This window comes from Ranitomeya imitator, chromosome 4, assembly GCF_032444005.1.
Source record: "Ranitomeya imitator isolate aRanImi1 chromosome 4, aRanImi1.pri, whole genome shotgun sequence".
Taxonomy (NCBI): Eukaryota; Metazoa; Chordata; class Amphibia; order Anura; family Dendrobatidae; genus Ranitomeya; species Ranitomeya imitator.
In genome coordinates, this window is record NC_091285.1 from 429,908,323 (window position 1) to 429,926,067 (window position 17,745).

The 17,745-nt window shown below is 45.2% G+C and overlaps 1 protein-coding gene across 2 annotated transcripts in view; it reads right to left on the reverse strand.

The window, feature by feature from the left end:
• SCAPER (S-phase cyclin A associated protein in the ER) overlaps positions 1 to 17,745 on the reverse strand; it is a 419,051-nt gene that overhangs the window by 216,622 nt on the left and 184,684 nt on the right. For both annotated transcript variants that reach the window (XM_069765538.1, XM_069765539.1), the window contains exon 20: positions 6,944 to 7,080. In XM_069765538.1, the coding sequence (XP_069621639.1) occupies positions 6,944 to 7,080 (137 nt within the window). The remainder of the gene's footprint in view (positions 1 to 6,943; positions 7,081 to 17,745) is intronic.

Genomic DNA, 17,745 nt, shown 5'->3' on the forward strand with positions numbered 1-17,745 from the left:
TATACGGTGCTCTGCACCGTTCATTGTGCCCCATAGATGTGCCATATACGGTGCTCTGCACCGTTCATTGTGCCCCATAGATGTGCCATACACGGTGCTCTGCACCGTTCACTGTGCCCCATAGATGTGCCATATACGGTGCTCTGCACCGTTCACTGTGCCCCATATACAGTGCTCTGCACCGTTCATTGTGCCCCATAGCTGTGCCATATACGGTGCTCTGCACCGTTCACTGTGCCCCATAGATGTGCCATATACGGTGCTCTGCACCGTTCATTGTGCCCCATAGATGTGCCATATACGGTGCTCTGCACCGTTCACTGTGCCCCATAGATGTGCCATATACGGTGCTCTGCACCGTTCACTGTGCCCCATAGATGTGCCATATACGGTGCTCTGCACCGTTCACTGTGCCCCATAGATGTGCCATATACGGTGCCCTGCACCGTTCATTGTGCCCCATAGATGTGCCATATACGGTGCTCTGCACCGTTCACTGTGCCCCATAGATGTGCCATATACGGTGCTCTGCACCGTTCACTGTGCCCCATAGATGTGCCATATACGGTGCTCTGCACCGTTCATTGTGCCCCATAGATGTGCCATATACGGTGCTCTGCACCGTTCATTGTGCCCCATAGATGTGCCATATACGGTGCTCTGCACCGTTCACTGTGCCCCATAGATGTGCCATATACGGTGCTCTGCACCGTTCATTGTGCCCCATAGATGTGCCATATACGGTGCTCTGCACCGTTCATTGTGCCCCATAGATGTGCCATATACGGTGCTCTGCACCGTTCATTGTGCCCCATAGATGTGCCATACACGGTGCTCTGCACCGTTCACTGTGCCCCATAGATGTGCCATATACGGTGCTCTGCACCGTTCACTGTGCCCCATATACAGTGCTCTGCACCGTTCATTGTGCCCCATAGCTGTGCCATATACGGTGCTCTGCACCGTTCACTGTGCCCCATAGATGTGCCATATACGGTGCTCTGCACCGTTCATTGTGCCCCATAGATGTGCCATATACGGTGCTCTGCACCGTTCACTGTGCCCCATAGATGTGCCATATACGGTGCTCTGCACCGTTCACTGTGCCCCATAGATGTGCCATATACGGTGCTCTGCACCGTTCACTGTGCCCCATAGATGTGCCATATACGGTGCCCTGCACCGTTCATTGTGCCCCATAGATGTGCCATATACGGTGCTCTGCACCGTTCACTGTGCCCCATAGATGTGCCATATACGGTGCTCTGCACCGTTCACTGTGCCCCATAGATGTGCCATATACGGTGCCCTGCACCGTTCACTGTGCCCCATAGATGTGCCATATACGGTGCCCTGCACCGTTCACTGTGCCCCATAGATGTGCCATATACGGTGCCCTGCACCGTTCACTGTGCCCCATAGATGTGCCATATACGGTGCTCTGCACCGTTCACTGTGCCCCATAGATGTGCCATATACGGTGCTCTGCACCGTTCACTGTGCCCCATAGATGTGCCATATACGGTGCTCTGCACCGTTCATTGTGCCCCATAGATGTGCCATATACGGTGCTCTGCACCGTTCATTGTGCCCCATAGATGTGCCATATACGGTGCTCTGCACCGTTCACTGTGCCCCATAGATGTGCCATATACGGTGCTCTGCACCGTTCACTGTGCCCCATATACAGTGCTCTGCACCGTTCATTGTGCCCCATAGCTGTGCCATATACGGTGCTCTGCACCGTTCACTGTGCCCCATAGATGTGCCATATACGGTGCTCTGCACCGTTCATTGTGCCCCATAGATGTGCCATATACGGTGCTCTGCACCGTTCATTGTGCCCCATAGATGTGCCATATACAGTGCTCTGCACCGTTCACTGTGCCCCATAGATGTGCCATATACGGTGCTCTGCACCGTTCATTGTGCCCCATAGATGTGCCATATACGGTGCTCTGCACCGTTCACTGTGCCCCATAGATGTGCCATATACGGTGCTCTGCACCGTTCACTGTGCCCCATAGATGTGCCATATACGGTGCTCTGCACCGTTCACTGTGCCCCATAGATGTGCCATATACGGTGCTCTGCACCGTTCACTGTGCCCCATAGATGTGCCATATACGGTGCTCTGCACCGTTCACTGTGCCCCATAGATGTGCCATATACGGTGCCCTGCACCGTTCATTGTGCCCCATAGATGTGCCATATACGGTGCTCTGCACCGTTCACTGTGCCCCATAGATGTGCCATATACGGTGCTCTGCACCGTTCACTGTGCCCCATAGATGTGCCATATACGGTGCCCTGCACCGTTCACTGTGCCCCATAGATGTGCCATATACGGTGCCCTGCACCGTTCACTGTGCCCCATAGATGTGCCATATACGGTGCCCTGCACCGTTCACTGTGCCCCATAGATGTGCCATATACGGTGCCCTGCACCGTTCACTGTGCCCCATAGATGTGCCATATACGGTGCTCTGCACCGTTCACTGTGCCCCATAGATGTGCCATATACGGTGCTCTGCACCGTTCATTGTGCCCCATAGATGTGCCATATACGGTGCTCTGCACCGTTCACTGTGCCCCATAGATGTGCCATATACGGTGCTCTGCACCGTTCACTGTGCCCCATATACAGTGCTCTGCACCGTTCATTGTGCCCCATAGCTGTGCCATATACGGTGCTCTGCACCGTTCACTGTGCCCCATAGATGTGCCATATACGGTGCTCTGCACCGTTCATTGTGCCCCATAGATGTGCCATATACGGTGCTCTGCACCGTTCATTGTGCCCCATAGATGTGCCATATACGGTGCTCTGCACCGTTCACTGTGCCCCATAGATGTGCCATATACGGTGCTCTGCACCGTTCATTGTGCCCCATAGATGTGCCATATACGGTGCTCTGCACCGTTCACTGTGCCCCATAGATGTGCCATATACGGTGCTCTGCACCGTTCATTGTGCCCCATAGATGTGCCATATACGGTGCTCTGCACCGTTCACTGTGCCCCATAGATGTGCCATATACGGTGCTCTGCACCGTTCACTGTGCCCCATAGATGTGCCATATACGGTGCTCTGCACCGTTCACTGTGCCCCATAGATGTGCCATATACGGTGCCCTGCACCGTTCATTGTGCCCCATAGATGTGCCATATACGGTGCTCTGCACCGTTCACTGTGCCCCATAGATGTGCCATATACGGTGCTCTGCACCGTTCACTGTGCCCCATAGATGTGCCATATACGGTGCCCTGCACCGTTCACTGTGCCCCATAGATGTGCCATATACGGTGCCCTGCACCGTTCACTGTGCCCCATAGATGTGCCATATACGGTGCCCTGCACCGTTCACTGTGCCCCATAGATGTGCCATATACGGTGCTCTGCACCGTTCACTGTGCCCCATAGATGTGCCATATACGGTGCTCTGCACCGTTCACTGTGCCCCATAGATGTGCCATATACGGTGCTCTGCACCGTTCACTGTGCCCCATAGATGTGCCATATACGGTGCCCTGCACCGTTCACTGTGCCCCATAGATGTGCCATATACGGTGCCCTGCACCGTTCACTGTGCCCCATAGATGTGCCATATACGGTGCTCTGCACCGTTCATTGTGCCCCCTAGCTGTGCCTTATACGGTGCTCTGCACCGTTCATTGTGCCCCCTAGCTGTGCCTTATACGGTGCTCTGCACCGTTCACTGTGCCCCATAGATGCTCCACATAAATCTCTGCCGCCGCTGCTGCTGCTGCAATAAAAAAAAAAAACACATACTCACCTCCCTTGATTGCAGCTCCCGGCGTCTCGTTCCGGCGCCTCCATCTTCCCGGCGTCTCTGCTCTGACTGATCAGGCAGAGGGCGCCGCGCACACTATATGCGTCATCGCGCCCCCTGCCTGAACAGTCAGAGCGCAGACGCCGGGAAGATGGAGGCGCCGGCCGGGAAGATGGAGCGACGCTCGGCGGCTGGAACGAGGACAGGTGAATATGCTATACTTACCTAGTCCTGGCGATCCTCGCGCTGTCCCTCTGCCTGGTCTTCGGTGCCGCAGCTTCTTTCTCTATCAGCGGTCACCGGCACCGCTGATTAGAGGAATGAATAGGCGGCTCCACCCCTATGGGAGGTGGAGCCGCTTATTCATTTCTGTAATGAGCGGTCCCACGTGACTGCTGAAGAGGGGAAGAAGCTGCAGCACAGAAGACCGTGGGACGGCAGGGACAGCGCGAGGATCGCTGGGACTAGGTAAGTATACCTCGGCGCCCTCACCCGCCGACCCTGCCACCCACCTTGACTCGAGTATAAGCCGAGAGGGGCACTTTCAGCCCAAAATTTTGGGCTGAAAATCTCGGCTTATACTCGAGTATATACGGTATATATATATATATATATATATATATATATATATATATATATATATATATATATATATATATATATATATATATATATATATATATACACTCAAAAAAAAGTCCACTTTTTTTTCAATTATTTAGTGCTGCTTTTCCTTTTTTTATAGTTTATTACTTTTTGACCATTGGATTGCTGGTCGGGAGAGCTCTGCATGCCTTGTAAGGTAGTAATTTGATGCTGCTCCAATTTTTTCACTATATATATATATATATATATATATATATATATATATATATATATATATATATATATATATATATATATATATATATATATATTAGATAGTGGCCCGATTCGAACGCATCGGGTATTCTAGTATATGTATGTATATAGCAGCCACATAGTATATAGGAAATACTACGTGGCCTGTGCTATATACCAGGGGTCCCCAACTCCAGTCCTCAAGGCCCACCAACAGGTCATGTTTTCAGGATTTCCTTTGCATTGCACAGGTGATGCAATTATTACCTGGGCAAGACTAAGGAAATCCTGAAAACATGACATGTTGGTGGGCCTTGAGGACTGGAGTTGGGGACCCCTGCTATATACTATGTGGCTGCTATATACATACATATTGTAGAGTACCCGATGCGTTATTACAGGCCACGCAGTATATAACACAGCCCAAACAGTATATAACACAGCCCACATACTATATAACACAGCCCACATACTATATAACACAACCCACGCAGTATATAGCAGCCACGCAGTATATAACATAGGCGACGTAGTATATAACACAGGCCACGCAGTATATAACAGGGCACGTAGTATATAGCACAGCCCACGCAGTATACCACACAGCCCATGGAGTATATAACACAGCCCACGTACTATATAACAGTCCACGCAGTATATAACACAGCCCACGTAAAATATAACACAGGGCACGTAGTATATAGCACAGCCCACAGAGTATATCACACAGCCCACGGAGTATATAACACTTCCCATGTAGTATATAGAAGCCACGCGGTATATAACACTGCCCATGCAGTATTTAGCAGTGTGGGCACCATATCCCTGTTAAAAAAATAATTAAAATAAAAAATAATTATATACTCACCCCCTGGGATCCAGCGAAACTCTGGCGATGCGCGCGCGGCTGCTGCCATCTTCCGTTCCCAGGATGCTTTGCGAAATTACCCAGATGACTTAGCGGTCTCGCCTTCTGGGTAATTTCGCAATGCATCTCTGGGAACGGAAGATGGCGGCCGGCGCGAGCGCATTGTCGGACGACGGAAGGTGAGAATAGCAGGTTTTTTGTTTTTTTATTATTTTTAACATTGCATCTTTTTACTATTGATGCTGCATGGGCAGCATCAATAGTAAAAAAAAAATGGGGCCACACAGGGTTAATAGCAGCGGTAACGGAGTGCGGTACCTGCGGCCCGTTACCGCTGGCATTAACCCTGTGTGAGCGGTGACTGGAGGGGATTACGGAGCGGGCGCCGGGCACTGACTTCAGGGGAGTAGGGGAGGGACTAATTGAACTGTGCCCGTCGATGATTGGTTGCGGCAGCCATGACAGGCAGCTGGCGAGACCAATCAGCGACGCGGGATTTCCGTTACGGAAGTTGCCGACAGAAAGACGGAAGTACCCTTTAGACAAATATATATATCTATATATATAATTGTCTAAGGGTTTTTCTGTCTGTCTGTCCTGGAAATCCCAAGTCTCTGATTGGTCGAGGCCGCCAGGCCTCGACCAATCAGCGACGGGCACAGCATGGCGACGATTATGTCAAAGGTTGCCTCGACCAATCAGCGACGGGCACAGTCTGCCGCGAATTCTGGAATCATCATTGTCCATATAATACGGGGACATGCATATTCTAGAATACCCGATGCGTTAGAATCGGGCCACAATCTAGTCTATATATATAATTGCCTAAGGGTTTTTCCGTCTGTCTGTCTTTCTGTCTGTCCTGGAAATCCCGCGTCTCTGATTGATCGAGGCCGCCAGGCCTCGACCAATCGGCGCCGGGCACAGCGATGATGATGTCATAAAGGACGTAGAAATCCCACGTTTCTGATTCAGCGATGGGCACAGTATCGACGTAGATGTCATAATGGTTGCCATGGCGACGATGATGTCATAAAGGTTGCCTCGACCAATCAGCGACGGGCACAGTCTGCCGCGAATTCTGGAATCATCATTGTCCATATACTACGGGGACATGCATATTCTAGAATACCCGATGCGTTTGAATCGGGCCAACATCTAATATATATATACATATATATATATATATATATATATATATATATATATATATATATATATATATATATACATATATACATACACATACACAAGCATATACACCAATCTTCATAAGCAGACACGTATGTTTAAAAATCATAGATATATATATAAAAATTCCAACTGGTATAGCTAAAAGGAAGTTATGCTATGCCGGTTATAGAGAAGAATTTACAATCGGACAAACAGTGATGGGACTTTCACAACAGGTAGACAGGGGGATCAGAATTAGGAAACATACTTTGAGTTAATTCGAGTCTTCAGCTTTTTAACTTTCTTTTTATTCTTTTGCTTCTCTTCGACATCCTTTACCGGTTCTACAGGAACCGGTGTCTCAACCAAAATATCCACAATATATTTTTTCAGGGAGAGATGCTCCTGGAAGAAAGATTTATCCAATTAGGAAAAACAGAGCTAATCCCTTTCTATATCAAATCTATTTTAATGTTAAATAAATGTTCTAATAAATGAGCATGTAACATAGCTTCACGGATCTTCAAAGGCTGTTATGCTGCAGTGTTTTAAAAGGGGTGGCCACGTCATGACACCAGTAAACTCATTTGTGGGCACCTTAGATCCAAAAGCAGACATGGAGATGTTTCTTTTGCAAAAGTAGTAATAATGTAGTAACACAAAGCACCCCTTTCATATAAATAAGTGACAAACGTGGTTGTGTGAAGTCCTCTACTATGTGAGCTGCATAGTTACATCCTAGCCCAGAGGAGCAATACATTAAAAGATGATTTCTTAGCCCCATCTATAACTTAATATTTTTCTCCATGCATGCATTCATAAGACTATTTTACAAATATTTCTAAATTTTGATCTACAAAAGATAGAATCCTCTAACCCCATCAATGCTGTCCACCTGCTGGAGGTGCTTGGTGTATACTGGCTCCCTCATTCATATCTTATGAGATTGTAGTTTTATGACCACTATTAGGGGTATGGTGGGGGAACTGGTGGAGGGCATCTTCTCAACTCACATTCGCCTGGACCAGGGCTGTCTGAGTTGGTGTCCATTTTGGTGGAGACGGAGTCTGTATAAAATGGACCGCCTCAGACTCCTAAAATATATAATAAATGGGGTACAGTAGTACAGTGCAGGATGTGCTGTAAATGCTTCCATAATAAGTTGGGAAAGTTATGAAATGTCCTATAAGTGTCTGTTCTGTTCCCGATCTAAGGATCTCGGATTTTAGTGGAGATGAATCTGTGCTGCACTTTATGTACATGCTCAGCAGTGAGTCAGTGCTGTGGAGTCGTAGATGAGATGAATCTGTGCTGCACTTTATGTACATGCTCAGTAGTGAGTCAGTGCTGTGGAGTTATAGATGAGATGAATCTGTGCTGCACTTTATATACAGTGCCTACAAGTAGTATTCAACCCCCTGCAGATTTAGCAGGTTTACACATTTGGAATTAACTTGGCATTGTGACATTTGCACTGTAGATCAGCCTGGAAGTGTGAAATGCACTGCAGCAAAAAGAATGTTATTTCTTTGTTTATTTTTTTTTTTAATTGTGAAAAGTCTTTTCAGAGGGTCATTTATTATTCAACCCCTCAACCCACCAGAATTTTGTTTGGTTCCCCTAAAGTATTAAGAAGTAGTTCAGGCACAAAGAACAATGAGCTTCACATGTTTGGATTAATTATCTCTTTTTCCAGCCTTTTCTGACTATTTAAGACCCTCCCCAAACTTGTGAACAGCACTCATACATGGTCAACATGGGAAAGACAAAGGAGCATTCCAAGGCCATCAGAGACAAGATCGTGGAGGGTCACAAGGCTGGCAAGGGGTACAAAACCCTTTCCAATGAGTTGGGCCTACCTGTCTCCACTGTTGGGAGCATCATCCGGAAGTGGAAGGCTTATGGAACTACTGTTAGCCTTCCACGGCCTGGACAGCCTTTGAAAGTTTCCTCCCGTGCCGAGGCCAGGCTTGTCCGAAGAGTCAAGGTTAACCCAAGGACAACAAGGAAGGAGCTCCGGGAAGATCTCATGGCAGTGGGGACATTGGTTTCAGTCAATACCATAAGTAACGTACTCCACCGCAATGGTCTCCGTTCCAGACGAGCCCGTAAGGTACCTTTACTTTCAAAGCGTCATGTCAAGGCTCGTCTACAGTTTGCTCATGATCACTTGGAGGACTCTGAGACTGACTGGTTCAAGGTTCTCTGGTCTGATGAGACCAAGATCGAGATCTTTGGTGCCAACCACACACGTGACATTTGGAGACTGGATGGCACTGCATACGACCCCAAGAATACCATCCCTACAGTCAAGCATGGTGGTGGCAGCATCATGCTGTGGGGCTGTTTATCAGCCAAGGGGCCTGGCCATCTGGTCCGCATCCATGGGAAGATGGATAGCACGGCCTACCTGGAGATTTTGGCCAAGAACCTCCGCTCCTCCATCAAGGATCTTAAGATGGGTCGTCGTTTCATCTTCCAACAAGACAACGACCCAAAGCACACAGCCACGAAAACCAAGGCCTGGTTCAAGAGGCAAAAAATCAAGGTGTTGCAGTGGCCTAGTCAGTCTCCTGACCTTAACCCAATTGAAAACTTGTGGAAGGAGCTCAAGATTAAAGTCCACATGAGACACCCAAAGAACCTAGATAACTTGGAGAAGATCTGCATGGAGGAGTGGGCCAAGAGAACTCCAGAGACCTGTGCCGGCCTGATCAGCTCTTAGAAAAGATGATTATTAGCTGTAATTGCAAACAAAGGTTATTCCACAAAATATTAAACCTAGGGGTTGAATAATAATTGACCCACACTTTTATGTTTAAAATTTATAAAAATTTAACTGAGCAACAAAACTTTTTGGTTTGTAAGATTTATGCATCTGTTAATAAATCCTGCTCTTGTTTGAAGTTTGAAGGCTCTAACTTATTTGCATCTTATTAAACCTGCTAAATCTGCAGGGGGTTGAATACTACTTGTAGGCACTGTACATGCTCAGTAGTGAGGCCGTGCTGTGGAGTCATAGAGGAGATGAATCTGTGCTGCACTTTATATATATGCTCAGTAGTGAGTCAGTGCTGTGGAGTCGTAGATGAGATGAACTGGCTTCCTATCGCCCAGAGACTCCAGTTCAAAACCCTCACACTGACATACAAAGCCATCCACAACCTGTCTCCTCCATACATCTGTGACATGGTCTCCCTGTACCTACCTACACGCGACCTCCGATCCTCCCAAGACCTCCTTCTCTTCTCCCCTCTCATCTCTTCTTCCCATAACCGCATCCAAGACTTCTCCCGTGCTTCCCCCATACTCTGGAACTCTCTACCCCAACACATCAGACTTGCGCCTACCATAGAAACCTTCAAAAAGAACCTGAAGACTCATCTCTTCCGACAAGCCTACAGCCTGCAGTGATCCTCAACCTACTGAACAGCCGTACAGCCAGCTCTTCCCTCTCCTAGTGTATCCTCACCCACCCCCTGCAGACTGTGAGCCCTCGCGGGCAGGGTCCTCCCTCCTTATGTACTCGTGTGCCTTGTTATCTGCTCATGTTTAATGTATTTGTCTATATTTGCCCCGTATTCACATGTAAAGCGCCATGGAATAAATGGCGCTATAAAAATGTATAATAATAATAATAATAATAATAATAATAATAATGAATCTGTGCTGCACTTTATATACATGCTCAGTAGTGAGTCAGTGCTGTGGAGTCGTAGATGAGATGAATCTGTGCTGCACTTTGTGTACGTGCTCAGTAGTGAGTCAGTGCTGTGGAGTCGCAGATGAGATGAATCTGTGCTGCACTTTATGTACATGCTCAGTAGTGAGTCAGTGCTGTGGAGTCGTAGACAAGATAAATCTGTGCTGCACTTTATGTACATGCTCAGTAGTGAGGCAGTGCTGTGGAGTCATAGATGAGATGAATCTGTGCTGCACTTTATATACATGCTTAGTAGCGAACAGTGCTGTGGAGTCGGAAAGTCGTAGTCGGGAGTCAGGGAAATTGAGGAGTTGGGGGTTTGGCTTACCAACTCCACAGCCCTTCCCTGGACCCCACAAATTACTTACTAAATGTGCCCCCCTCTTTCCCACCCCCAGGGGATTGAAAAAGAAGTCAGTCAGGCTGTTCCTAAGCATTTCCATAGCTGCTAAATCTCACATAGCAAGAGCCTGAAAACACACAGCCCCTATCTTGCTTAGATCTATATGAGCAATTGATTGATCAACTTTCATCTTTTCTTTTTCTCTTCTTATTAAACACTGTATTGTACATATTATTGAGTGTTCAGAACACTGAACATTAACATGAATTTTTTTTATTTTTTATAAGTCCGGTAAAATTTCAATAAAAATTAAAAAAAAAAAAAAAAGACAGAATACAATCAGCTACAGCAGGGCATTTAATTCAGAGATGATTAAGGTGGATAATGTTTTTTAAGCTAAAAACAACAGACGTTTGCACCAAGCTTAACTGACTTCAACAGTTTTTCATTCTTAAAAAGTAATTTTGCATATTTTGTATTGATTCATTGTATCATTTAACAGAAGTAAGGTATGTGTGTGATAAAGCAAAAAAAAAATTGAAAATCAATAAAAGCAGAGATTGTACATAGGCAATCAGTACATATATTGTAATGAACACTTTTACAGTATAATAAAAAAAAAAATGATTGAAAAGGAAATGTCTAACTCTAACCAGTAACTAGATAGACTGGCATACTGCGCTTTGTGCCCTTTTGTCTCACCCATAGCCTTAACAAGATCTGCTATAGGAGATTATTCTTATAAATAATAATGGCTTGTAACCACATATTTCCAGCTATAATGTCTTGTGTCTCGCTTAATATAAAACCTGGGACAGTATATATTGGTCATAGTCAGGATCCTGCTTCTTTATTCTAATTGACGGCCTGCTTTCTAGGGCGTTTCGCAGCTTTCTCAGCCTTCTCATCTTTCACAAGAGGGATGATTGGATTAGTCCAAACTTTACATTCAAAAACTCATCAAAAGACAGGAATAGGAATATCCGAAATGCCCAGGTTGGAGTGTCATATATACCCAATGCACATCAAAAAGAAGGATTAGTGAGGTCTCCAAAATAAATGAAGTAAAACGACATATTAAATAACCTCATGGTTTAATGGACATTACACCTTAATTGTTGGAGAGGTCCATGTAATCAAACTATATAAAATATTCACGCTATTAATAAAACGTATAATCAAAGGATGAAGTCCATTCTTACAGAAGAAAGTCTGGTGTTCGGAGGAAAGGGGCAGTGAAAACGGAGACTGAAAGCTGGTAATACTGTGACCTCTGGTGAACTAATTTGAGTTTTGTGACATCAAGAAGACTAAACTTTTACATTTAAAGGGAACCTGTCACCCCTAAAATTGAGGGTGAGGTAAGCCCACCGGCATCAGGGGCTTATCTACAGCATTCTGGAATGCTGTAGATAAGCCCCCGATGTATCCTGAAAGATGAGAAAAAGGTTAGATTATACTCACCCAAGGGCGGTCCCGGTGCGGTCCGGTCCGATGGGCATCGCGGTCCGGTCTGGGGCTTCCCATCTTCTTATGATGACGTCCTCTTCTTGTCTTCATGCTGCGGCTCCGGCGCAGGCGTACTTTATCTGCCCTGTTGAGGGAAGAGCAAAGTACTGCAGTGTACAGGGCCTCTCTGACCTTTACCGGCGCCTGCACACTGCAGTACTTTGCTCTGCCCTCAACAGGGAGCCGCAGCGTGAAGACCAGAAGAGGACGTCATCTGATGAAGATGGGAGGCGCCGGACCGGACCGCGACACCCATCGGACCGGACCGGGACCACCACTGCCCCTGGGTGAGTATAATCTATCCTCTTTTTCCTATCTTTTAGGATACATCGGGGGCTTATCTACAACATTACAGAATGCTGTAGATAAGCCCCTGATGCCGGTGGGCTTAGCTCACCCTGGATTTTGGGGGTGACAGGTTCCCTTTAATGACAACCTTTTAATTAAAAATAATAGATAAAGAAGAGAAAAAAGGTGCATGATAGACATTGGACTAAATGAGCCAAGAGTTAAAAGAAGTGTTATAAAGTTTCTCAGTGGTATATCTGCCTCTTTGCTTAGTCAGGTGCCTCGCCAGGTAATAGCTTGGTAAGAAAAAGGTACAAAGTATTTGTATGCCAAGGAGCTCAAGTATACTGGAGAGAAATGAGGATAATGTAAAACTCAAGTCTCCTTTAACCACACAGAGTTGAACAGAAGCCCAGTTTAATAAAAATAAACAAAACATATCCTAAATTTATAGTTTTGTTCAACATTTACTAAATTAAACTTGAAAAAAAAAAAAAAACAAATAGACAAAAAAAAAAAAAAAAAAAAAAAGAAATCTAAGAGTACATTCACACGGGTATTGCAGCTATGGACTTCTCATAGAAGAGATGGTGCAGTGTTTTTTATCACTGGGATATGTTGGTAAGCTGCACATTTCACCCCCTGAAAAGCTAATGGTGAAACGCGCACTACCATCCACAGCATAAACTGACATCCGCTTTGACAAATTGCACTGCATATTTTTTCTCTAGATGTGCATGAGATCTGCACAAAATGGACGTTACGTTGCTTGTAAAAAAAAAAAAAAGAAAAAAAAGCACTTTGAATCCAGCAAAGAAAACTAGCTATTGAACGACAACAGGGTGGCACACCAAATAAGTTATAAAAGCTACCCAATTCTTAGCCATACTTGCCAAGACATGTTACACACACTGAAGAGCACCCACTCACACACTTATCAAACATAAGGGGTATGGCTGCTTAGGGTTATAAGTGCACCCAGATACATCCTGTATACGGCGCCAGTCACGGGGTGATATATAGTGTATCATCATGGCTAACAGCCTACTGGGCATGCCAATACCACCCTACCTGTGCCCTCCATTTCCCTAATAACCTAAGACAAATATCCTCTATAATCCATGGCGCTATAATATATAAAATTAGTATTATTAAGTCAGGTGGCTATGCAAGTGCACCCCACAAAAACCCAATGTCCCCCACTAAACACAACAAGGCTTACCTAATCCTACAAAGATGTTAAAATAAATGAGGTGTTAGTAAATATTTTGGCGAAAATACACAAGCTCACAACCGCATCAAGGGTTCTCATGGTCTTGCTATTCCTCACACAAATTAATTTACTGAAAAGGACATCAAGGCAAACACATCAGAGAAAAAAGGTCAAATTTACGAATTCCTGATCAGAATATCAATACACTGAACTGTAGGATGCAGACAGGCCCCAGTGATAAAAGGCAGAGACGGCACAGGTGTAAAATACCGATGAATGACCACTCACACGCTGACCACTGATGAGGGGGGCTAGACTTAGTTGGCCACTTTTTTCTGCGATTTTTGGATTTCAACTCCTTTTTGGTGTATTGCTGCAATTCTTTATTAATAACCCAAAACACATATATACAGACAGAATAAAAACATTTAAGAATTATGAAAATGCGCAACACACTCTAAGACGCCTCCCATGATAATGGACCCTAAAACACAGGTCACTACCCACATTGTATACAAGTATACCACACTATATGTGCAAGATACCCAAACAGTAGTTATTGGATTACAATCTCATACACATAATTACCTTCTAACCTTGTCCAAAGTATAACAGCATACTGAGCGCAAGCGCTACAAGGCAAATTGGATTAAGGAAAGAAGAGGGAGTGCCCATGTGTATCGCCACTAACAGTAGCTTCCTCAGGGGGTGTTCTTACAATCTCAAATACACTGCTGATACTGTAACATGCAAAGTCATTCTCATCCTGAAAACCCATTGCATTTTGACAAGTTAATAGAATATCCCCTCCTGATTCCTAATAAACTGAAATACAGCAGGCAGAAGCAAAAGGAGCAGCTGTAAGGCTACGTTCACAGAACAAGTTCCACTGATACATAACTTAGAAAAGTAACGGGAAATCATCCCGTATATTTTTTGGACCATATACTAGTCACCAGGACACTCCAAACATATTAATCCTACAAAAAACAAGGAGTAAAGATCCCATACACAGGTATAAAAAGGACATATAACAATCTTTATTTAACAACTATACAACATACAGACTGACTATACAAGGTTCAGAAACTGGTGCAAATACAGAGGACACAAACACTGTGGTAACACATGGGGCATAGTAAACGGATGGCCTCAGATGAAAGGTAATCAAACGTATCTCAATACTGTGCTGTAGGTTCTATATGGTATTAGATTATATGTAACCTGAACCGTAACTGACTACCAGACTCCACATATTGCCTGTCACATCTAGAGTTAAATCATAACAAAAGTGGGAGGTACACCGTTCATCTTACCCACGTACATGTGCCAGTGCGTGACGCCAGCAGCCCCGACGCGCGTTTCGCGTTGGGCTTCCTCGGGGGGCTGTGACAGTGACAGTCCTCTGTATTTGCACCAGTTTCTGAACCTTGTATAGTCAGTCTGTATGTTGTATAGTTGTTAAATAAAGATTGTTATACGTCCTTTTTATACCTGTGTATGGGATCTTTACTCCTTGTTTTTTGTAGGATTAAAAGGCTACGTTCACATTAGCGTTTTGCGGGGCTGCGTCGGGCGCAACCGCGGCGACGCATGCGTCATGCGCCCCTATATTTAACATGGGGGGTGCATGGACATGCGTTGTGCTGCGTTTTGCGACGCATGCGTTTTTTCTGCCGCAAGCGTAGGGCGCAGAGGACGCAGCAAGTTGCATTTTTTTGCGTCCAAAATTCGGCAAAAAAGGACGCATGCGTCGCAAAATGCTGCGTTTTAGCATGCGTTTTGGTTTGCGTTGTGTCTCCGACGCAACATCGCACAACCCAAATGTGAATGTAGCCTAAGAAGGTTTATTCATAGGGGTCATACAAAATGTTCCACCTTCTTAGTTTCAAGGTGTTCCTCTCTGCAGATTAGTGTATACTTCAAAAATTATAAAAGTCGATCAAGGACTTGAGCAGGAGTCATCCTGAAGCCCATAGATGCTGCACGAAATAAAGTAAAGAAAAAAAGAGGAAGGTGAGAAAAAGACAGGAGACAGGGACAGCCAAGTCCTAATTATTAGTGGTAAATTAAGTAAAAACCGTCAAAGTCTGCAGAATTTTGAAACATCGTGGATCCAGAGTATTCAGCCGACTTCCATTCTAAAGAAGGACATCTCCAGTTGCCACTCAAACATGGAAGACGTCTGAGTAAAGTGGCCGTGCAAGGAATGACTGATCAGGCTGCGGTCAGACAAATAAGGGGTAGTTCCTTCCACTTATGGTTAGAAACCAAAAGAACATTATTAGGCAGAAGCTCAATTCTTAATTTTCAGCTAGACAAATATCCATTGATATTTGGGGTCATTTCCATAGTTCTATATAGAAGGGATCATTTCTATAGTTCCATCTCCATAGAATGTCACATCTACATCTATACCGCCACACAAATCATGGTGCCACGTGGTCAGAATACTTTGAAATTTATACCAACAGACGATATCACAGTGCCCTGACTTCTGGAATCTGTACAGTGCTGGCATTACATTTTAGGCACCTCTCATGACTTCATTACATTAAACAAGAGGATCAGGAGCCAGATGCACAAGAGAATTAATTTGTGGCCGGCCAATTAATGCAGAATGTGCCATTGTAAACAGCTTATGTAAACAGATTTGAGTTGAGCCGTCAACCATAAAACTTGACCCCTTGTACTGACATTCACATTTTATTCCTGGAGTAATGAAAATCAAAATATCTTCCTGAGGATTCATAAATAAGACATTTTCATTGCTGTGGAAATTAAGTGGGAAGGACTTGTTATTAAAATGTGCTGAAACTAATACTATTAGTATACTAGCTTCTATAGACCGAACACATTCTACAGCGCTTACACTCTCGTTACTATCCCCATCGGGGCTCACAATCTAAATCACTATCAGTATGTCTATGGAGTGTGGGAGGAAACCGGAGAACCCGGAGGAAACCCACGCAATACAGCATCCCCATCGATCAGCTGATTATAGGAAACCCAGAACTCTGGCGAGTGCCACATTTTCCCTTCATTATAAAGCACAGCTGTGTACATTTTGTAGTGGTTATGTCTGGTATTGTAACTCAGACGCATTAAAGCGCCTCGTCAGGGTTTTTTTTTTTATTGCACCACTGGAGTGGCGCCTTAAATGTGATTCCCCTGCCCGCTGTCTCATACTCACCTGCTGCCACCTTCATCCTTTCCAGCGTCGCTCCCGTCGATCTCCGTCGAAGAGTGACCTATTGAAAATTCCAGTGTTTCATGGAGCGCCGGAGGTCACTTTTCAACACATCTCCGAGATCCTCGTCCTGCCTCTCAGACTTGCATTGAACTCTTGTGACGTAGCTTCTGACTTGCAGCCAGCTACAAGTGACGGGCACAAGATGGTGCCACGGGACCGGTGCGGCGTTAGTAAAAGGTGAAGATGCCGAAGGTAAGTATAAGAATGGGGGCAGGGGGCTTAAATTTAAAGCGCCACCCCAGCCCTGAAAAAAAACAAAAACCGCTGGAGTGGTACTTTAATCTAAATAGGAAAGAACTGCAGTGATCAGAAATACCAGGCACAGCCTCAACAAAATGTAAAGGGCTATGCATGGAAAACGATTAAGAGGTTGGAACTGTTACTGTCGCCCCAATAATTAGATTATTGTGGAGATGTCAGGAATCTCCTACCGATCTGTCATTGAGGACTTATCCTCAGGAGAACTACAAGTTACAGGAGACAGACCCAGTGATGGAGCAGTGTATGTCTCTCAAAGTTCTAGAATGATAACTTCAAGTCATAGAATGTATTTTGGTGAGAGATGCCAATTTTGACAATTCAGTTTGGATTAGTTGTGGGACCATCAAGTAAAGTGTCACATATACAAATATCTGAGAATCAGATCTCACAATACCTAGCTTAGTATAAACCTCTTTATTTTATATCAGGGGTCTCAAACACATGGCCTGGGGGCCGCATTTGGACCTTAGAGCTGTCATCTGCAGTCCGTGGGCCACTAG